Here is a 23,234-nt window from a genome sequence, read left to right as displayed (position 1 = left end):
GTAACAAGACCCTACAGGTTTTGATATTTGTTGCAAGATCCTACTTACTTGATGTAGGTTTTTTTAGCACTGGCAGTCATCATCACGAAATACAGATTGCAAATGACTGTAGAGAAAGAGATGCAAGTTGCAATTTCCAATCTTCTCTCAAGATTTGAAGAACTGATGACAAATTTGATTGAAATGTGTTTCCAATAATCAATAAGAAAATTACTATACTTTGGAACATAAGTTTATTTACCCAATACTTTGAATTAGTTGTCATGTGCAAAAGGAGTCACAAGTATTTATGTTTTGCTGTGGACCCAAGACACTTAAAGACCACTGCACTGGATGAATAAAGCTGCAATAATAAACAATGATTTTTGAAATCCCACCATAGCATAGTGGTTAAGTTATTTGGCTGGTATGCTGAAGGCAGTGGACTCCCATTATTGATACTGCTGAATCAGACAGTAGCAACGATATTAATGAATTATGAATGGATGAGAAATATAATGAGACTAATTTAAAGCGATTTTTGTGTACTTAGAAGTCAGTATCACATGTTAATAAATGTTCAGAATTTTAATCAATCTTTTTATTGCTACACTGCAAGTTTTACTACTGGTCCTCTTTAATTTTAAATTGGTTATGAGAACTGGTATGGCATTAGTAGCAATAAGCACCATCATTCAATATGAAACTAACAATTTCAATTCCACAAGTCCTGAAAGCTTTTGTTATATGCTCTCTCACTTTTTACGTATGTAAATAAGCAATATGTAGCAGTTGACAGCTGATATGGCGGCCAGTATCAGAATGCATTCATCTCCTTGTGAATACACTACAGATGCTACTTATAGTGGACGTATAACCTTGTAAGAATACCTAATGAAACCTGTAGAACTGGTTAGCCCTTCTGGTCTTAAGTATTGATCATGAAAAAAAGCTGTTGTTCTTCAGTATGTATGAAAATGTAGTGGGTAATCAGTATAGAAATATTCTGCAGCAAAATGATTTAATCACACATTTTGTACACCACTGCAATGTGAGGCATGGAAATAAATTTGAGTCACAGCCTCAAACTATTTTAATATTATTTCTTATTAACAGAATCTTATTCCATGCAATGATATGTTGTGACTCACTAACTGGGATATAATACTCTTCTCGTATTCATTCTAATATCTTTCATAAGAGAATTGGTGACGCAATAAAGTGGCCCTTTGCTGTATCTGATTAATCTTTTATTTTGCTCACATAGGTCTGTCACTTTAATGAATTGCGAAACATATGCTTTGCAAAATTCTTCAGATGTACAGGGTTTAGGCAAAAATATGGAAACATGGCAACAAATACATGCTTGAACATAAGTGCAGATAGTAGCCAAGCTTACAGGTTGCACTGTTGTTCAGAGTGTTTCAGAAGAAAGTTTATATCTGAAGAGCTTTCTTCACTTGTGCAACAAATCAGTGTGTGTGTGTGGGGGGGGGACATTTATCATTTGATTCGGCTTTAGAAATTCAGTTGATATGGAACACTTCTCAGGAACAGGCCGCACATTCTGTGTGCAGGAATGGTGACTGTGCTATGGAGGAGCTTTTACAGGGATCGTGGATTGCATAATGTGTTTACCTTATCCGGAATGGATCAAAACATTTTCGGAGACCAGTGCAATACTGGCCAAACCGAAATCTGGGTGACGAAGGTATCAAGAACAGGGGAATCTGTGGAAAGTGTAAATTGGTCTGTTTGTGATGATCGTAACCTCTCCATTCATAAGCATCCAAGTTCTTTAAATGTGCACCGATCCACACTGCAATGAATTCTGCAAAAAGACCTTAAACTGCACCCTTACAAAATCCAATTGATGCAACAATTAAAGCCACAGGATGCCAGACATACGCTGAGTGCCCTTCATTTAACAACATCTTGTTTTCTGACAAAACTCATTTTCACCTGAATGGTCAAATCAGGAAGCAAAATTGCTACTACTGGAGTGCAACAGCCTAAACATAAACATGAGAAATGCCTTTGTTTGCCAAAAGTTACTTTATGGGCTGCGATGTCACCTTGAGGAATAATTGGTCCATACTTTTTCGGTGCAGTTACAATGAATTCGGAACATTATATGACAATTTTAAATGACATTTTGGTGCCTGAATTGCAAAACTTTCCTGGTTATAGCCAAAGAACATGGTTTCAGCAAGAGGAAGCTACAGCACACATTTCCAATACGTCTATACTGCGGGGTCATGAAATTCCTCTTGGAAATTGATCTCCAGGAGGGACTTAAATTGGCCTCCCTGCTGTTCAGATTTGAGCCCTATGGATTTTTTTCTTATGGGGACATGTCACAGTGGAAGAGTATGCCAATAATCTGACTTCTCTGGAGGAAACTAAAGAAAATAACAATAGTGAAGCGGCAGCCATCCCAGTTTCTGAATGCCAAGTTGTCATGCAAAATTTTGTTCATTGTTTAAATGAGTGAATAGGCACGCTGGATTGCATTTAAATGACATGTTTAAGAAATACATTCCTTAACTGCGTATTTCAGTAATAAAGATTTTGTCGATGGACTTCAATCTTTATTTTACTCTGACAGATGATGAAGAAATTGATGAAATGTATGACGAGATAAAAGATATTATTCAGGTAGTGAAGGGAGACGAAAATTTAATAGTCATGGGTGACTGGAATTCGTCAGTAGGAAAAGGGAGAGAAGGAAACATAGTAGGTGAATATGGATTGGGGGGAAGAAATGAAAGAGGAAGCCGCCTTGTAGAATTTTGCACAGAGCATAACTTAATCATAGCTAACACTTGGTTCAAGAATCATAAAAGAAGGTTGTATACCTGGAAGAATCCTGGAGATACTGACAGGTTTCAGATAGATTATATAATGGCAAGACAGAGATTTAGGAACCAGGTTTTAAATTGTAAGACATTTCCAGGGGCAGATGTGGATTCTGACCACAATTTATTGGTTATGAAATGCAGATTGAAACTGAAGAAACTGCAAAAAGGTGGGAATGTAAGGAGATGGGACCTGGATAAACTGAAAGAACCAGAGGTTGTAGAGAGTTTCAGGGAGAGCATAAGGGAACAATTGACAGGAATGGGGGAAAGAAATACAGTAGAAGAAGAATGGGTAGCTCTGAGGGATGAAGTAGTGAAGGCAGCAGAGGATCAAGTAGGTAAAAAGACGAGGGCTAATAGAAATCCTTGGGTAACAGAAGAAATATTGAATTTAATTGATGAAAGGAGAAAATATAAAAATGCAGTAAATGAAGCAGGCAAAAAGGAATACAAACGTCTCAAAAATGAGATCGACAGAAAGTGCAAAATGGCTAAGCAGGGATGGCTAGAGGACAAATGTAAGGATGTAGAGGCTTGTCTCACTAGGGGTAAGATAGATATTGCCTACAGGAAAATTAAAGAGACCTTTGGATAGAAGAGAACCACTTGTATGAATATCAAGAGCTCAGATGGCAACCCAGTTCTAAGCAAAGAAGGGAAGGCAGAAAGGTGGAAGGAGTATATAGAGGGTTTATACAAGGGCGATGTACTTGAGGACAATATTATGGAAATGGAAGAGGATGTAGATGAAGATAAAATGGGAGATAAGATACTGCGTGAAGAGTTTGACAGAGCACTGAAAGACCTGAGTCGAAACAAGGCCCCGGGAGTAGACAACATTCCATTAGAACTACTGATGGCCTTGGGAGAGCCAGTCATGACAAAACTCTACCATCTGGTGAGCAAGATGTATGAGACAGGTGAAATACCCACAGACTTCAATAAGAATCTAATAATTCCAATCCCAAAGAAAGCAGGTGTTGACAGATGTGAAAATTACCGAACTATCAGTTTAATAAGTCACAGCTGCAAAATACTAACACGAATTCTTTACAGACGAATGGAAAAACTGGTAGAAGCGGACCTCGGGGAAGATCAGTTTGGATTCCGTAGAAATGTTGGAACACGTGAGGCAATACTAACCTTACGACTTATCTTAGAAGAAAGATTAAGAAAAGGCAAACCTACGTTTCTAGCATTTGTAGACTTAGAGAAAGCTTTTGACAACGTTAACTGGAATACCCTCTTTCAAATTCTGAAGGTGGCAGGGGTAAAATACAAGGAGCGAAAGGCTATTTACAATTTGTACAGAAACCAGATGGCAGTTATAAGAGTCGATGGGCATGAAAGGGAAGCAGTGGTTGGGAAAGGAGTGAGACAGGGTTGTAGCCTCTCCCCGATGTTATTCAATCTGTATATTGAGCAAGCAGTAAAGGAAACAAAAGAAAAATTCGGAGTAGGCATTAAAATTCATGGAGAAGAAGTAAAAACTTTGAGGTTCGCCGATGACATTGTAATTCTGTCAGAGACAGCAAAGGACTTGGAAGAGCAGTTGAACAGAATGGACAGTGTCTTGAAAGGAGGATATAAGATGAACATCAACAAAAGCAAAACGAGGATAATGGAATGTAGTCAAATTAAATCAGGTGATGCTGAGGGGATTAGATTAGGAAATGAGACACTTAAAGTAGTCAAGAAGTTTTGCTATTTAGGGAGTAAAATAACTGATGATGGTCGAAGTAGAGAGGATATAAAATGTAGACTGGCCATGGCAAGGAAATCGTTTCTGAAGAAGAGAAATTTGTTAACATCTAGTATAGATTTAAGTGTCAGGAAGTCGTTTCTGAAAGTATTTGTATGGAAGTGAAACATGGACGATAACCAGTTTAGACAGGAAGAGAATAGAAGCTTTCGAAATGTGGTGCTACAGAAGAATGCTTAAGATAAGGTGGGTAGATCACGTAACTAATGAGGAGGTATTGAATAGGATTGGGGAGAAGAGAAGTTTGTGGCACAACTTGACTAGAAGAAGGGATCGGTTGGTAGGACATGTTTTGAGGCATCAAGGGATCACAAATTTAGCATTGGAGGGCAGCGTGGAGGGTAAAAATCGTAGAGGGAGACCAAGAGATCAATACACTAAGCAGATTCAGAAGGATGTAGGTTGCAGTAGGTACTGGGAGATGAAGAAGCTTGCACAGGATAGAGTAGCATGGAGAGCTGCATCAAACCAGTCTCAGGACTGAAGACCACAACAACAACAACAGATCAAAAAGAAAGTTTCTTTTGAGACACCCTGTATCTGATCACCAATGGCACCTGTGCCAAGCCTTCAATCAGATGCAAGTATCATTTGTGGTCAGAACAGTGCTCTGTGTAGTTGTTAGTGAAATTATTTAAGGACAAAGTGACTTTGCACATGGGAAAATTGTTGGTGCTCTTATGGTCAGTGCTTCATAACCAAAGTAGCTGAAGTGTTTGGTGTTTCAGGGAGACACCATACAAAGAAAGAGGGAAAATATAATCTGCTAAATCAGTGCACAAGTGTATGTTAAGTGGTCATGATGGTGTCACTGAAGAGCATTGTGGCAAAAAATAAGAGAATGACAGCTACAAAAGGTGCTGCAGAACTGGATGTCACACTTTCAAACCTTGTCAGTACCAAAATAACGTGAAGGAAGCTCCATAACTAGGGAACTGTCGGGTGAACTGGCATTCCAATCCACTCTTCAGTGATTCAAATACCTGCAACTGGAAAATGTGGTGCCAAAGCAATAAAACTTGGACTGTGGAGCAATGGAAAAAAGTCATTTGGTCAGATGTGTCCTGTTTCGCGCCGTTTCCCACCTCTGGCAGAGTTCATAGCCCAAGAGTGAAACATGGTGGGTTTAGGTGATGATTTGGGCAGCCATATTGTATTCCGTAGGGCTCATTGGTATTCTGCAAGGTTGCACTACTGACAAGGATCACGTGACCATTGTCACTGATCAGTTCTGTCCCACTGTACAAGGTTTGTTCCCCAACAGTGCTACTGTGTTCCAAGATGACAAGGGCCCTATTCACACAACTTGCGTCATCTAGAACTGGTTTTATAAGCATGAGGACGAATTGTTGCATCTGTGCTGATCATCAGTCACCAGATCTCTCAATATTATTGAGCCTCTGTTGTCTACTTTGTATGTTCGTTATCCACCTCCATCGTTGTTACCTGCACTTGCCACTATTTTGCAGGAAGAATGGAATACGATTTCCTTGAAAAACATGTAGGATCTCAATTTATTCATTCCAAGATGACTTCGAAGCTGTTTTGAAAGGCAACAGGTTACTTTAACAGTATTAAACGTGGTACTTTTAGTCTAACCCTGTACATCTTGAGGTAAATAACGTACCTTATACTGAAAGTTCGGCAACACTTTTTAAAATTACTCAGTTCTAACTGGGGATAGGATTATGTCATCATATAGACTAACAAACTTACATTTTTATTGTACAATAAACTTACCAGCAGTATGTGATTATTAGCAATGGCTTTGCTGCAAACTTAGAGTTTGCCATTACAGTAAAAGCAAGAACGGATGTTATTTTGGCAACACACGTTATTTCTTAATGCAAAATGACTTCTTACAACAAATATAGTGGCAATGAATGATAATTCAGTGCCTATGTATTTACTTACTGTGCAATAAAATGCAGGAATGAATGATTACCATAATCCATTAGTCAGATTTTAGCATTTGGTCCTAATATTTTTGGAAACAACAAGAATCAGCTAGCAGTTACAACAAGGAGTTCTAAAAGAAACATTTTATGCCGATGTCTTCATTGTAGTTTTTAATGGCAAACTGGAGGGTAGCGAGGAACAGTTGTTTTACAACATGGTGCTCTGTGAATGACAATGATGCTTGCCTGTTCCGCTCTATAGCTGACAAATAAAAAACCATGATTTAGATTTAAAAGAGTATTTCAGAATGTGTGGCTGCTAAGTGGCTGTGATGGCAACTGTCTCTCTACATGAACCCAACTCCACAGCTGCTGGGAGTACTTCCAAAGATGCAATCACAGTAGCAGGTGGTAGTGTGTAAAGCGATGGATAGCAACAGTGCTAAACTGGAATTTCATGACATTTTACAACAAGACGATGATGCCGTCCAATAGTAGGATGAAAAAATCTTCATACTATTTTTTAGGTCATGATGGAGCAGGTTGTTATAACATGTCACTTTTGATATAAAATAATATCAGTTTATGCATGTAGAAACTGACGCTTAAAAAAGTTGTCGAGCAACAAGGTCAACAAATCTGAAAAGCGCTCCATGACACTAGGGTCATAGTGATAATTATTTATTTCTTTAATAGAGGCTATTTATTCATGATGAAGTGTATTACTTCTTCTATAGCATCACTGACAGGATACACTTGGGATGAAGTCCTTGTTTACCCTCCCACCATCAACAGGTTCACAGTAATGCAAACTGGAACAGTACAATAGTTTAAATGTGAACATTAGAAGCTGTGATAACTAAAAAGAATGATGCAGGTTCTAAAATATTTCATGTAATGAGCTTTTTTCTTAGATTGTATTTAGCAGCAAACCATGTTATCACTAAAAACATAGAATAGGATATGTGTGTCGATTTTTTCGTTGCGTGACTGACAATGCATTACATTGTCCAAGTGGCTCATTGACAATTGTTCAAATTTCTCCTGGCTATACGTATCACAGCTCTGTGTACTGCTCACTTATGCAATGCTGTGACCATCATGAGTCACATCCAAGATCAAACAGTGCTTGTGTTGGACAGCCAGTTTCATGGCAGCCACGTGTAAAGATCACACCTTGCACCCTACAGATTCCTTCTTATGAGAAACTATTGGAGGACCCCCTCCCCCCCTCCCTCTCTCTCTCTCTCTCTCTCTCTCTCTCTCTCTCACACACACACACACACACACACACACACACACACACACACACACACACACACACTGCACTCCTTCACTGAAATTGAAGCCATAACACACACAATTTAGTTTGGTTAAATGGATAGAACCAGTTTATTAACTGCTGATGTTTTATGACAACTTGACAGCACAGTATTTTAAAAATATCAGCATCACAGCAATTTTTTTAACAATATTTTTATATACAGCAAAATATGTGAACATAAAAACCAATGTATTACAATGTAAAATTTACAATTAAACATTGCCTTTTAGTACCTTTTTATAAGTCTTCTGAAATTTTTATGCTCTGAAAGAGTCTTTCTCCTTTCTGATGGCTCCCATTGTAGCAATTGCTTCACTCAATCCTGCATGCTTCTGTACCGATGACTCATGTACACGCATAAATGGGTTTATTCGCTTTTCTTCACCTACAGGGGGGAAGAAAGCACACACATACCTAATGTAAAATATTATTTCACTTAGATACAGTTTTTATGTTAGTGTCAACACAAACTATTTCACTTTCACCAGCTTTGAATGGTCTGTGAGAAATACAACAAAATAAATTGCAATGTCAGAACAGTGTAATAGAAAAATTTGTAGATCTTAATAGATTTATAACTATAGACTGTTTAGCAGAGAAGGGTCAACATGTGACCAGATTAGGAACTATAAAATTCAACACAGTGTTTCCTGATGTGCAAAATTGTGAACAATACAGGGAATTAAATTTGTGTGAAAAGATGACAAGCTGCCTAAACAAGCAGAATCTTTAAACTTTAGGCAAAAGTGCATTTTTGATGAATTTAACAATTGGGTTTCATCAGCATAGCAGAAAAAAATGTTGATAATAAATTTTTACATGTTTGGAACAAAGAAATGTTGTGGCCCCTGTGCCTAAATTAGCATTAGGAATACAGAATACTAAATCATAATCCTTAATAAATTAGAAAATTATATTGTATCCAGCAGCTTTGTACAAGTAACAGGTTTCTTGGAGGCTCCTGCATATAATACTAACTAAAAATTCTTCAACATGTAAGGTAAAAATATATAGTTTCTGAATAAGGTGGGTATGTTTGAAAGTTAGAATAATAGTAAAGGAACAAAATATCCCAATTAGTTTCATATGCAGACTCTCAGATAATAAATTAACACAAGTATTCCTATTTTAACTACGAAGTCCCATACAAGAATTATCAAGAGAGAAGAAAATTACGATAACTGCAGATTTCAATGAAAGGAATAAGTTAGTCCAATGAAACAGCAGAATGTACTGATCAGAGTTTGGTATATACACTCCTGGAAATGGAAAAAAGAACACATTGACACCAGTGTGTCAGACCCACCATACTTGCTCCGGACACTGCGAGAGGGCTGTACAAGCAATGATCACACGCACGGCACAGCGGACACACCAGGAACCGCGGTGTTGGCCGTCGAATGGCGCTAGCTGCGCAGCATTTGTGCACCGCCGCCGTCAGTGTCAGCCAGTTTGCCATGGCATACGGAGCTCCATCGCAGTCTTTAACACTGGTAGCATGCCGCGACAGCGTGGACGTGAACCGTATGTGCAGTTGACGGACTTTGAGCGAGGGCGTATAGTGGGCATGCGGGAGGCCGGGTGGACGTACCGCCGAATTGCTCAACACGTGGGGCGTGAGGTCTCCACAGTACATCGATGTTGTCGCCAGTGGTCGGCGGAAGGTGCACGTGCCCGTCGACCTGGGACCGGACCGCAGCGACGCACGGATGCACGCCAAGACCGTAGGATCCTACGCAGTGCCGTAGGGGACCGCACCGCCACTTCCCAGCAAATTAGGGACACTGTTGCTCCTGGGGTATCGGCGAGGACCATTCGCAACCGTCTCCATGAAGCTGGGCTATGGTCCCGCACACCGTTAGGCCGTCTTCCGCTCACGCCCCAACATCGTGCAGCCCGCCTCCAGTGGTGTTGCGACAGGCGTGAATGGAGGGACGAATGGAGACGTGTCGTCTTCAGCGATGAGAGTTGCTTCTGCCTTGGTGCCAATGATGGTCGTATGCGTGTTTGGCGCCGTGCAGGTGAGCGCCACAATCAGGACTGCATACGACCGAGGCACACAGGGCCAACACCCGGCATCATGATGTGGGGAGCGATCTCCTACACTGGCCGTACACCACTGGTGATCGTCGAGGGGACACTGAATAGTGCACGGTACATCCAAACCGTCATCGAACCCATCGTTCTACCATTCCTAGACCACGTCCGCATGTATCCCGTGCCACCCAACGTGCTCTAGAAGGTGTAAGTCAACTACCCTGGCCAGCAAGATCTCCGGATCTGTCCCCCATTGAGCATGTTTGGGACTGGATGAAGCGTCGTCTCACGCGGTCTGCACGTCCAGCACGAACGCTGGTCCAACTGAGGCGCCGGGTGGAAATGGCATGGCAAGCCATTCCACAGGACTACATCCAGCATCTCTACGATCGTCTCCATGGGAGAATAGCAGCCTGCATTGCTGCGAAAGGTGGATATACACTGTACTAGTGCCGACATTGTGCATGCTCTGTTGCCTGTGTCTATGTGCCTGTGGTTCTGTCAGTGTGATCATGTGATGTATCTGACCCCAGGAATGTGTCAATAAAGTTTCCCCTTCCTGGGACAATGAATTCACGGTGTTCTTATTTCAATTTCCAGGAGTGTAGTTACAGGTGAGACACAGAAGTGTGACTGAGCTAACTTAAGTTTGTAAAGATAGACGAGTAATTTTTCAGGATGATATTGATAAGAGACGGTTCTGTCTTGATTTGAAAATTTCTGATAATTCTGCATTTCTTGTTGAATTTTCAGAACTGAACTGACCAGACAATACGAAAATGTGCAAAACATACCACTCCAGTAAAGAAAGCATGAACAAATATCTTGTGGGCTTGGAGGAAGTAGTAAACCAGACACTGAATTGTTGTATTGCAAGTTCTAAAATCTGACACATTTTCTTTGCACATCTTTAATGAAATCTCTAGTACCTTCCGCCGCGGAAGTCGAACACACACCAGAACCAATGGACGTTGTCAGCCCATAGAGGGCTCCGCCTCCGCGGCGGCTACTCCGCGCAGCGGCTCTCACACAGCAAGGGCGCCACCGCTACGCCACGTGCAGACAGCGGCCAATAGCTGCTCCCTCCGGTTTCGTATATAGGGACCCGCTCTGCCCTAGTCCACTCAGTCTGGTACACGCTCTAGATTTCGTTTGTATCTCGGCGGTACTGCGTTCTGGTCGTTGCTCGTTGTTGACATTTGCCTGGCTCTGGTTCAAAGTGGATTTACTGTTTGTGTTTGGTGTTGTGGTTTCCACAAGCCTCCGTTGTTTATCTCTTCCTTGTTGTGTCGGTCGTGGTCGGTTGTTGTCAGTTGTCGTTGGTCTGTCGTCCGACTCGTCCTGTATTTACCCGGTGGTGCGTGCTCCACCGCCGCCGGCTTCCCCGCCTGGCGGCTCCGATCCGCAGCCCAAGGCGTTCCCACAGTTTGTTTTGGTTATTACATTGGCGACGAGGTAAATGGAACATAGAAGTATGGAAGAGAAATTGCTCACTCTCTTAGAGCAACAGCAGCACCTCGTGCAACAGCAGCAGCATCAGTTGCTCTCGGACAGGGTCAATAAGCGGGATTCCCTCCCACCTCTTCTTCCAGGTGCCACGCTTTCAGACACGTTCCCACGTCCGCCGTTGTTCCCACCGTTCAACGATGCAAAAGAGGATTGGGAAACGTACCTGCATCGTCTGAAGCAACATTTCACGGCCTTTCAGGTGTCGGATGACTCTCTGCAGTGGTCGTCATTCTTGTCTTGGGCCTCACCGGACACGTTTTTCTTGCTCCGCAAGTTGGCACCGTTGGCCGACCCCGTGGCTCTCTCCTTTAACGAGATCTGTGTGTTGCTAACTAACTAGTATTCCCAGCGATACCACGTGGTTGCGTCTCGCTTGGAATTCCATCGATACCACAAGCAGCCGGGTCAGTCCTACCATTCCTGGGTGACGGATTTGCAGGGCCTCAGCCGCAAATGCAACTTCACGTGCACCAATCAGCAGTGCAAGGCGTCATATGCAGATTCGTTAATTCGGGATGTGGTCGTTCAACTGGCGCCCGATCCAGAGGTCCGCACTGGCGGCGTTAAAGTCCCTCATTGGAAGACATTCTGCGTATTGCTCATTCCTTCGAAATTGCTCAGGCAGTGAACGAACGTCTCATGGCGTGGCCCCAGGTGGCAGCGGTTGAGTCCACTTCCCGATCCACTCCTTCCCACCATCAATGGGGCGCAGTCTCCAGAGGGCACCACCGTCAAGATTCCTCGCTGTCTGACGTCTCTATGGCGTCCGAACAGCCGGTCGCCCCTCAACGTCGGCCGCGTGGCCCCCTTTCATCGTGCCCCCCAGTGCTTCTCGGCCCACACTCGAGCTGACTGTCCTCATCGCTGGAAGACCTGTTCGCTCTGTGAGAAAGAAGGCCACCTTCCATCAGTCTGTTGTAGCCGCTCGACCCGCCCCTGTAGGCCAACAGGAAGCCGTCTGTGCTTTACACGCAGTCATCCCTCGGACCGACACATTGGCTGAAAAGTTATTCCTCACCCTACGCATCTTTAACGAGGACGTCCGTTTCCAGGTCGATACGGGGGCCACAGTTTCTTTGGTCAATCTGACGACGCATGCACGTCTCGGGTCTCCAGAATTGTCCCCACCCTCTCGGAGGTTCCATCCCTTTCTGTGGGCAGTTTTCTGTTATGGCGATCTACAAAAACGTTCCCCGTCCCCTTACCCTATTTGTGGTGGACCACCAGTCAGCTTCGGACATTTTTGGACTAGATGCGTTTACACGGTTTGGCTTTTCCTTTCAAGACAAAGTGCAGTTCGTTTCCACTACAGTTCCATTTCAGGACCTAGATAATCTGTGAGCGTCCTTTTCCTGCCTGTTTTCGGCAGACCTGGGCCGCGCTTCTGATTTCCAGGCACACATCACTTTACTGCTGAACACACGGCCTATTGTGGTAACTTTGCGTGCAGGCGTCAAGCAGGAACTCTATCGGCTCCAGGCTGCGGGGGTTATCGAGCCAGTACAATCGAGTGCCCCGGCAATGCCCTTAGTGGTCATCAAGAAACCCAATGGATCGCTTAGTCTTTGTGGGGATTTTGGGGCTACGGTCAACACTCAGTCTTTGGTCGAAACTTATCCCATTCCTCGACAGGAAGACCTTCTCGCTAAACTGGCAGGTGGCGAGTACTTTTCTAAGATTGATCTGGCAGAAGCCTATCACCAATTGCCGTTGGATGAGGAATTGCAGGCCATCGTCATCATCAACACGCCTTTTGGTCTCTATAAATACAAGCGTCTTCTGTTTGGCATTTCCTCTGCCCCTGCGATTTTCCAGCGGTTTCTCGAGCAACTTATGCAACCAATACCGGCTTGTGTCAATTACTTCGATGATATCTTAGTCACGGGGTGCACGCGCCAGGAACATGTGGGCAACCTCAGTACCTTATTTCACAGCATGCAGGCTGCGGGTTTACGTTGTCGGCTGGAGAAGTGCAGTTTTTTTTTTCAACAGGAACTGGAGTACTTAGGACATTGGCTCAGTAAAGATGACATTTGCCCTTCGGACCGCAATGTCGCAGCCATCGATGCCCTTCCACGTCCACAAAACTTATCTGAACTACAGGTATTTTTGGGGAAAGTCAATTAATATTTTAAGTTCTTACCCCAAGCCGCCCACGTCGCGCATCCCCTATATCGCCTGCGTCGCAAAGGGGTACCTTACACGTGGACTTCTGCCTGCGATCAGACTTTCACCCGCCTGAAGACGATGCTGAAATCTGCCCCTTGCCTTACGCCTTTCTCTCCGAATCGTCCCTTGGTGGTGGCGGCCGATGCCTCAGCGTACGGGATTGGGGCAGTCCTGGCACAGAGGAATGAGATGGGTCGGAACAACCTGTGGCATATGCATCCAAGACATTAACCCCTGCGCAAAGGAATTACTCTCAGATCAAAAAGGAGGCTCTTGCCATTATGTTTGCAGTTCAGAAATTTCACATTTACCTGTTTGGGGCACAGTTCACCCTCCTCACAGATCACAAGCCCTTAGTGTCGCTTTTCGGGCCCTATTCGCACCTCCCAGAACGGACGGCTCAGCGTCTTCAGCGCTGGGCGTTGTTCTTGCGTAATTACACTTACACCATCCACTATAAGCCCACCAGCCAACACACTAATGCAGATGCCTTGTCACGTCTCCCAGCAGGACCCGATCCAGTGTTCAACCAGGAGGAAGTCCTGTGCTTCCACATCGACTCTGCCCGCCAAGAGACTCTCGATGGATCTAGTACCTTTCGCCGCGGAAGTTGAACACGCGCCAGAACAAATGGACGTGGTCAGCCCATAGAGGGCTCCGCCTCCGCGGCGGCTATTCCCCGCAGCGGCTCTTGCGCTGCAAGGGCGCCACCGCTACGCCATGTGCAGACAGCGGCCAATAGCCGCTCCCTCCAGTTTTGTATATAGGGACCCGATCTGCCCTAGTCCAGTCAGTCTGGTACTCGCTCTGGATTTCGTTTCTATCTCGGTGGTACTGCGTTCTGGTCGTTGCTCGTTGTTGACATTTAACTGGCTCTGGTTCCGAGTGGATTTACTGTTGGTGTTTGGTGTTGTGGTTTCCACATGCCTCCATTGTTTATCTCTTCCTTGTTGTGTCGGTCATAGTCTGTCGTGGTCGGTTGTTGTCAGTTGTCGTTGGTCTGTCGTCCGACTCGTCCTGTGTTTACCCGGTGGTGCATGCTCCACCGCCGGTGGCTTCCCCGCCTGGCGGCTCCGATCCGCAGCCCAAGGCGTTCCCGCAGTTGGTTTTGGTTACTATAAAATCTCTCATCTAAAGCGCAATAAAAATGACAATCAAACTGAAGTGAATTACTTTTGGCAAAGAAAAGTGTCAAGTGCCAAAGAAGACAGCTACACTAGAACCAAATAGTAGTACAAATGAATACTTTACATCAAATTACATGTAACTGCAAGAGTTTTACTGCAGGAGTTTTAAGAAAGATTCATCCAATTTCACAAGGCAATATCTTCCACATGGATGAAGATACATGAGGGGGTTAATTTCTCCCTTACCCACAGGAACAGAAAGTTTTTATTTTCAACCAACCACCCAGTTTTACAATATTGTGAGGTCGTACCAATTCCTTCATCATTGCTTTAGTTAACACAGTGATAAGTTTTGTTGTCATACGTCCATGTAAGCAGCAATAATATGAAATAAACAGCGAACTAGGTGAGAAAAAATTCTTGATCTGTGTAAGAAAATTACCCAAATTCCGAGCTAGCAGCACAATCCCACAATGAGACAGTTATCTAAAATATAATTAGTAATCAAATAAGTGGTTAGCAGACATCTGATGCAACTTTGATGTTTAATACTTCAAGTGGGTCATTACTGTTGGGTAACCATTGTATGTGACTACAGAGTGATATAATGAAACTTTATTTTATTTTTGTTTAATTAAACAGTGATTTAGCCCATATAATTTAATTTCATTTTGTCATTGTTTAATTGAACTCAGATTAAACTGTGATTTTGCTCATATATGTTTAACTTAATTACACGTGTCAGTATGTCACGTGCCTGCTCCTGTTACAGGAAACGGCACGCCTGCTCAAGTGTTAACATAGGGGTTGTCTTACATTCACAAACAAAGCTTCAGAAAAAGAGGTCATATGCAGATTTAATTTGGAAAATTTGAATGGGTGGGAGAGGAAACACAAGTGCCAGCTTGGCTGAGCATTAGGGCAAATGTGAGATGCGAGGAGGGGAGTGATGAGCAAGCAGCACATTTTGCCTTTCTGCCACCATGGGAATGTATGTTATGTACACTCTTTGACATTGAACCTGGACGATAGCCAGCTGCTGTAGAGTCTAAGTCAGTACCAATCAATACATTGGACAAGCAACATATCCATACTGATAGTATTCTAAACCCACCTATGTGCACAATCTGCCAACACTGTAAGCTGCAGCAGTTTCTGGAGAAAGTTGTGTCTTCAGTTAGAGCTGTTCTGCGGCATCTACACACGCATGGCCTAATGGGTAACTGTACGTGAATCTGAATGCGATGTCTAATGCTCGAGACCACTTGTTGCCTAAATTTTTAGAGCATCTTTTGTCTGAATACTGGAGTCACAAGTGTAATGGTGGCAAAGCTACAACGTATTTCATTTTTGGACACACCAGTGGTAACAGTTCTTGCCAATAAAATTTTTGAGACAGATTTCATGCAGAATGTCTGCTTGTGAACACCACACGCACCAGAACTCTGCTAGTGGCAGTGCTGTGCTCCCTTTGCTTCTGTCAAAAGCACCACCTACTGATCATTGCTCTGAGCAGTATAAAATACTTTATTGCCAATGCCTTCTCTGTGTGATAGCAATAGAAATATTATCGACGGCAGTGCTGCCAAAGCAGTTACCAAACACAGCCTTCCAAAATCCCTTCACCACGGAAGACGAAGTAAATATTCCCGAATTTGAATGAAGAACAGCTGCCAACATGAGTAATGTAGTAGATACCCTCATAGTAGTGAAACAACTTAAATCACTTAACAAAAGCAAGTCTTCCAATCCAGACTGTATACCAGTTATGTTCCTTTCAGAGTGTGCCGATACAACTGCTCCATACTTTACAATCATACACAACCTTTCGCTCGACGGAAGATCTGCACCCAAATACTGGAAAGTTGCACAGGTCACACCAATGTTCAAGAAAGGTAGTAAGAGTAATCCACTTAACTTACCATATTATTAACATTGATATGCGGCAGGATTTTGGAACATATATTGTGTTCAAAAATTATGAATTACGTTGACAAAAATGGTTTACTGACACACTGTCAACAGAGATGTAGAAAACATCATTCTTGTAAAACACAACTAGGTCTTTACTCACATGAAGTGTTGAGTGCTATTGACAAGGGATCTCAAACTGATTTATTTCTAGATTTCCAGAAGGCTTTTGACACTGCACTACACAAGCAGCTTGTAATGAAATTGCGTACTTATGGAATATCGTCTCAGTTATGTGACTGGATTCATGATTTTAAGTCAGAGAGGTCACAGTTCATAGTAATTGACAGAAAGTCATCGAATAAAACCGAAGAGATTTCTGCCATTCCCCAAGATAGTTTTATAGGCCCTTTGATGTTCCTATAAACAATTTAGGAGACAATCTGAGCAGCTGTTTTAGGTTGTTTGCAGATGTCACTTGTTTCTCGAGTAGTGAAGATTTCAGAAGATCAAAACAAATTGCAAAATTATTTAGAAAAGATATCTGTATGGTGCGAAAATTGACAATTGACCCTAAATAATGGAAAGTGTGATGTCATCCACATGAGTGCTAAAAGGAATCCATTAAACTTCGGTTACACAATAAATCAGTCAAATCTCAAAGCCATAAATTTAACTAAATGCCTAGGAAAATTATGAACAACTTAAATTGATAGGAACACACAGAAAATGTTGTGGGGAAAGCTAACCAAAGACTGTGTTTTATTGGTACGACACTTAGAAACTGTAACAAATCTACTAATGAGACTGTCTACATGACACTTGTCCATCCTCTTTTAGAATACTGCTGTGCGGTGTGGGAAGCCTAACAGATAGAATTGAGAGTACATCAAGAAAGTCCAAAGAAGGGCAGCATGTTTTGTATTATTGCAAAATATGTGAGAGAGTGTAATGGACGCGATACAGGATCTGGGATGGAGTCCATTAAAACAAATGCATTTATCGTTGTGGTGAAGTCTCACAAAATTTTAATTGTCAACTTTCTCCTCCGAACACGAAAAGATTTTGTTGACAGCAACCTACATAGGGAGAAGCAATTGCCATAATAAAATAACGGAAATCAGAGCTCGTACAGAAAGATATAAATATTCATTTTTTTCCGCACACCGTATGAGCCCGGAATAATAGAGAATTATTGTGAACGTGGTTCGATGAACCCTCTGCCAGGCACTTTAAAGTGATTTGCAGAGTATCCATGTAGATGCAGATGTAGTTGAGCATTGCTCCACAAAGAATTTCTACAATTCGAATTTCATTCTTGATACCAACAAGCTTCTATCTCATCCCTTTTTGTTTTAGAAGCGATTCTTCATGCAATTTTTTCATCACAAATTTGTGTGTTCATCAAGCCACTGTTAGTAACTGGTGTAGTGTGTGCTTTACTGTCATTGGTTGATTCCTTATGGTAAATGTATGCAATAGACAGCGTTAATATATTGTGGTGTGCTCTGTTCTATAGCAAACCAGCCATGCTGTACATTTTGAGGTCCGTGTATTAATTCAGCGCTAAGGTAATGCTGACTGAAAGTTATATTTAAGGTATTCAGATATATTTAAACTAACAAAATCACCCAGTTTTTAAGCTACCCAAAGTAGAAAGAAGTTGTTAGTGCCAGTGTCAGAAAATTTCTGTAGGGGTCTAGTTACTGTTTCAGAGTTTTAACACAGAGGAACTACATTAATCATAACCAGTATGCATATTTCACTACTATTCCCCTGTCATATGGATACTATGTGACAAACAAAACTCAAATTCATATATGTGACAGTTGATTCGAAGCTCTTCAGAGACATTTTTATATTGATACAGCTTGGTTTTCATAAAGCAGGCAACTATATCCATTAGTACAGCTCACTGAGTCAAGACTGTGAGAAGACTTAATGTGTAAAGGTTTTCTTCTAATCTAGTTAAGCAATTTCTTCTAGCAATTTTCAGCTCCATTAAATAAAGCAGAAAACAAGGACCTTGAGAGCACTGGTATGCACCACAATTAGAACTGACAACTTTCACTGCACATGCATCACAAGATGCATGTGGACCCACTGAGCTAACAAGATGCTGCTGGGAGCAGGTCTCTCTCATTGCAATATTGGTCACAGTGCCTAATAGCACAATGTTGCAGATAATGAAAGATGTTACTTATGTGAAGTATGGCATTCCTAGAGTCTCTTGGTTTCCCACATTGCGTGAGATCTATGCAGCATATGTCATTGAAGTGGATGAGGAACGCCAAGTGAATTTAGTGGAATAATTCAGGTCCACACACCAAAATAAATGCACTCTGACAAGATTGCCAAATATTTGTAGTGATGTTGCCAATTATTAGGTGTGCCAGAGGCAGATATGTAGTGAAATGCTTGTCATGCTCACCTTATATGTTCTTTCAGAGGGGAGGCACAAGTGCATTTGGTTTTTATGCAGTGTTATCCCCTGATTCTTTCTAACATTGCCTTTCAGGATATCTGTATTTAAGGCATTCACTTATATTTAATCTAGAATTCCTCATTTCTGAAGCCTTCCAGCATGGATGGGCACTGTTAACACCAGTATTATAGAATTTCAACGCTGGGATAGCGCAGCTACAGATCTTAGTTTTCACTCGTGCAGCATACGGCTTGTGAAACATTGAGGTATATGACTTTCCATCACAACTAAAATTTCCCCAAAATGCAAATGAATAAAACACTTATACTGACAGTTTGCAACAAAGCTTACTTCACTGGAACAAAAAGTAATTGGAAATCAACCTTTCCCCATAAGCCACGAAAGAGTAAGGTATCAAACACTTTGTCTCTCTAATTCCATGTGTCTAAATGCAATCTAATGCCGCATGCAAACAGATTTTCACACTACCATGAGAATGCAGAAATACGTTGGTGGGGATGGAAGCATGGAGAAACATAGATAAACAACAGTTTGATGCCATGCAGTAATTTCAATATTCAGAAGAGAAAAAACCGAAAATTATGTTCTGTAACACAGAAACTAAGCTCTAGAATGAAATTTTAACTCTGCAGCAGAGTGTGCACTGATATGAAACTTCCTGGCAGATTAAAACTGTGTACCAGACTGAGACTCTGACTTGGGACCTTTGCCTTTCACGCCTGCAAAGCCATGTCTCTGCAATATCCTTTCTTCCAGGAGTGCTAGTTCTGTAAGTTTCTCAGGAGAACTTTTCTGAAGTTTGGAAGGTAGGAGACAAGATACTGGTGGAAGTAAAGCTGTGAGGATGGGTCATGAGTCGTGCTTGGATAGCTCAGATGGTAGAGCACTTGCCCACAAAAGGCAAAATTCTCGAGTTTGAGTCTCGGTCCGGCACACGGTTTTAATCTGCCAGGAAGTTTCAGAAACTAAACTGTAGATTTTGGACAGAGAGCAATTCTGTGTCTTCATTTGTTTTTCACCTTGAAATCTAGATTTCTGATGCATACTAACTAGCCTGTTCATTGCTTTTGTAATGTTCCCATATTGTTTGGAGGCTAAATGATATAAAGAATCCAAATTAACATCTTTGATGGTTCCTTCAAATCTTTCCAGTGCCTTTTGTTTTCTGTTGTTGCTTGGAATTCGTAAAGCAGACCAATATGCCTACTCCCACGTGGTAGTGGAATGAGGTTGCCAGAGGCTTCTATTCGAAATCTTGTGACACGTCAAACAAGCACTTGATTACCTAGAATTTCTATGTTAGTTTACATAGCTACTTAAACAAAAGCAAGAAGAAACCCTAATTTATCCATTTGTATAAATCATTCAAACAACTGCAGAACAAACCCATCAAATATAGTCTGCCACTTACAGTTTTAATACTGTAACTAGCAGCCGAGTCAATGGTAAATTATAGTCATGGTCAAACATTTACAGCTATCTGCAGCTGTGGCAGTGTCCATACTAAATATTTGACCACTGAGAAGTATACTGTGATGCGAATTTATCTTTTGTCACAGTGTTTAACGAACAGAAATTGTTGCAGAGTTCTGCCTGCGACACTAGCCTCCTGTTGAACCTCTTTTCTTATTGGGCTTTTCGTATTGCCCTGAAAACAATACACCAAGGTAAATGTGCATATTCTATGGGGAGAAACATCCTACATTCTATTCTTCCAGAAACGCTCGTCTTGTGTGTCAGTATCACATAGTGATTGGATAGCTCTTGTGATGAACAATTCACAATAATAATAGTAACATTAACAAACTAACAATAAATTAAATTTATAATATTACAGAAGAAGGCTGACAATTAAAAATAAGTAATAACAGGCTGGTGCAAGGCAAATGTTTTTTACTAAATTCCATTCTGGCTATTAGTAGAGTAAAATAGAAAAAACTGATATGATTCATATTTGTAGTCCAACAAGATCAACTGGCAACTACCCTTGCCTCTGATCACGAGGGCATGGTGCCATGGAATGAATGGAATGAACATGACACTAAATTGTTTAGCACTCTGTCATTGCTCTGGTGGTAGTTAATGCAGACATTTCACAACATGAAATACAAAGCTAGTTGAAATGTAAGCACAGAATGACCACCTGGGGTAAAAAAAATTATACTTACAACATTGATGTCACATAAATGTGATGACTATTTAGATTACTGTATTCAGTAAAGGAAGAGAATATTACAGGAATTTAGCAGGATCACTCAGCGCCAGTCCCACAAGTGAGTGAAAGATTGCAAGGCACCCAATATTGTCAGCCATAATACTGCCAAGCCTCAAGCACACTAGCAAAATGAAGAACTTCGTGGACAATTCACAATGTCCTCACTGCTGTCCACAGCCTGCTCCGGTCCTCAGTTGTGCTAATCTAAGGGAAGATTTCAGGCTGACAGCAAAATTCAAATACTCTCAATGTTGGAAAGCTTTCTTAAAAAAAAAAAGAGGAATCCTAGATTAAATCTATGTGAATGCCTTAAATTCAGATAGTCTGAAAGGCAATGTTAGAGAGAATCAGGAGATAACACTGCATAAAAACCAAATGAGCTTGTGCCTCCCCTCAGAGTCCATATAAGTGAACATGATAGGCATTTTACTACATATCTACCCATAGAACAGCTAAGAATTGGCAACATTGTTGCAAATATTGGCAGACTTGTCATAGTGCATTTACTTTTGTGTGTGTACTTTACTTCACTAAATTCACATTCCTCTTCCACTTTGATGACATACGCTGCATACTTCTCACCTTCTCACATAAGATGGGAAACCAAGAGAGAAAATTTAATTTTTGAACTCCAGGAATGCCATACTCCACAAAATGAGTAACAACTTTTCTTATCTGCAATGTTGCATTATGAGGCACTGTGTCCATTATTGCAATGAAAGATACCTGCTCCCAGCAGCGTCTTGTTAGTTCAGTGCTTCTGCAGATGTCTCGCAATGTAAGTGCACTGAGAGTTGTCAGTTCTAATTGTGGTGTATACAAGTGCTCTCAAGGTCCTTCTTTTCCATTTTATTTGAAGGAGCTCCAAATTGCTACAGCAAATTGTTTAACTTCGCCTGAAGAAAGGCAGTACACATTAAGTCTTCTCAAAAGCTCGACTTGGTAAGCTGTATTGATGATTATAGCTGTCTGCTTTATGAAAACCAAGCTGCATCAATATACAAATGTCTCTGAAGACCTTTGAATCAACTGTCAACTAAATGAATTTGAGTTTTGTTTATCACATAGGATTCATATTACAAGGGAATAGTTATGAAGTGTGCATACTGATTATGATTAACATAGTTACTCTGTGTTAGAACTCTGAAATAGTAATTAGACATTCCTATAGAAATTTGATGACACTGGCATTAGATATATTAGGTAGCTTAACAAAATAGGAAATTTTGTTGGTTTGAATGTAACTGAATACTTTAAATATAACTTTCAATCAGTATTAAGTCCGCCATGAAGTCATATATGGCCCTCAAAATGTGCAGCATGTCTGGATTGCTACAGAGCAGAGCATGCTGCAATGTATTCACAATGTCTATTGTATAGTCACCGTAAGGAATAAACCAATGACATAAAATACACTACACCAATTACTAACAGTGGCTTTACAAAAACTACAAATTCGCAATGAAAAAATTGCAGGAAGAATCACTTCTAAAACAAAAAGGAGTGAGATAGAAGCATTAATGATAACATAAAGAATTTAGTGAGGTATTCTGATTGGATTGCAAGCTATATAATTAATTTTAAGTCATACACATCTCTTGTATATTTGTGTAATACAATACCACTAATATTAAAACAGGTCATCTGCCTCTGCTGGTATCAAGAATGAAATGCCAACTGTAGATTTTCTGTGGAGCAATGCTCAACAACAGTAAAACATTTTATACTGCCCAGAGCAATGAGCAGTAGCTGATGCTTTTGACAAAGGGCGAGAGAGGGCAGTGCTGCTGGTTTGCAGATAAATGGTCCCACAGAGCTCTGGCTGGTGTTATTGGACAGTACTGTTACTGTTTGGTGTGTCAGAAAGTGAATTGTGTTGCAGCTGTGGAACGCTACACAGACATTGCATTCAGATGACACACAGTTTACTGCTAGACCACGAGCGTAGATGGCACACAACAGCTCTAACAGAAGTTGAGACTTCCTCCAGAAACTA

At 41.6% G+C, this 23,234-nt stretch overlaps 1 protein-coding gene across 1 annotated transcript in view; it reads right to left on the bottom strand.

The window, feature by feature from the left end:
• The window catches only part of LOC126234943 (hydroxyacylglutathione hydrolase, mitochondrial), a 105,985-nt gene that overhangs the window by 16,881 nt on the left and 65,870 nt on the right, over positions 1 to 23,234 (bottom strand). Inside the window, 1 exon segment of the mRNA XM_049943682.1 lies at positions 8,058 to 8,209. Within this exon segment, the coding sequence (XP_049799639.1) occupies positions 8,082 to 8,209 (128 nt within the window). The 3' untranslated portion in view covers positions 8,058 to 8,081.

Source organism: Schistocerca nitens, chromosome 2 (assembly GCF_023898315.1).
Source record: "Schistocerca nitens isolate TAMUIC-IGC-003100 chromosome 2, iqSchNite1.1, whole genome shotgun sequence".
Classification (NCBI taxonomy): Eukaryota; Metazoa; Arthropoda; class Insecta; order Orthoptera; family Acrididae; genus Schistocerca; species Schistocerca nitens.
Note: the sequence above shows the minus strand (reverse complement) of the source record. Positions and strands in the feature narration are given on the sequence as shown.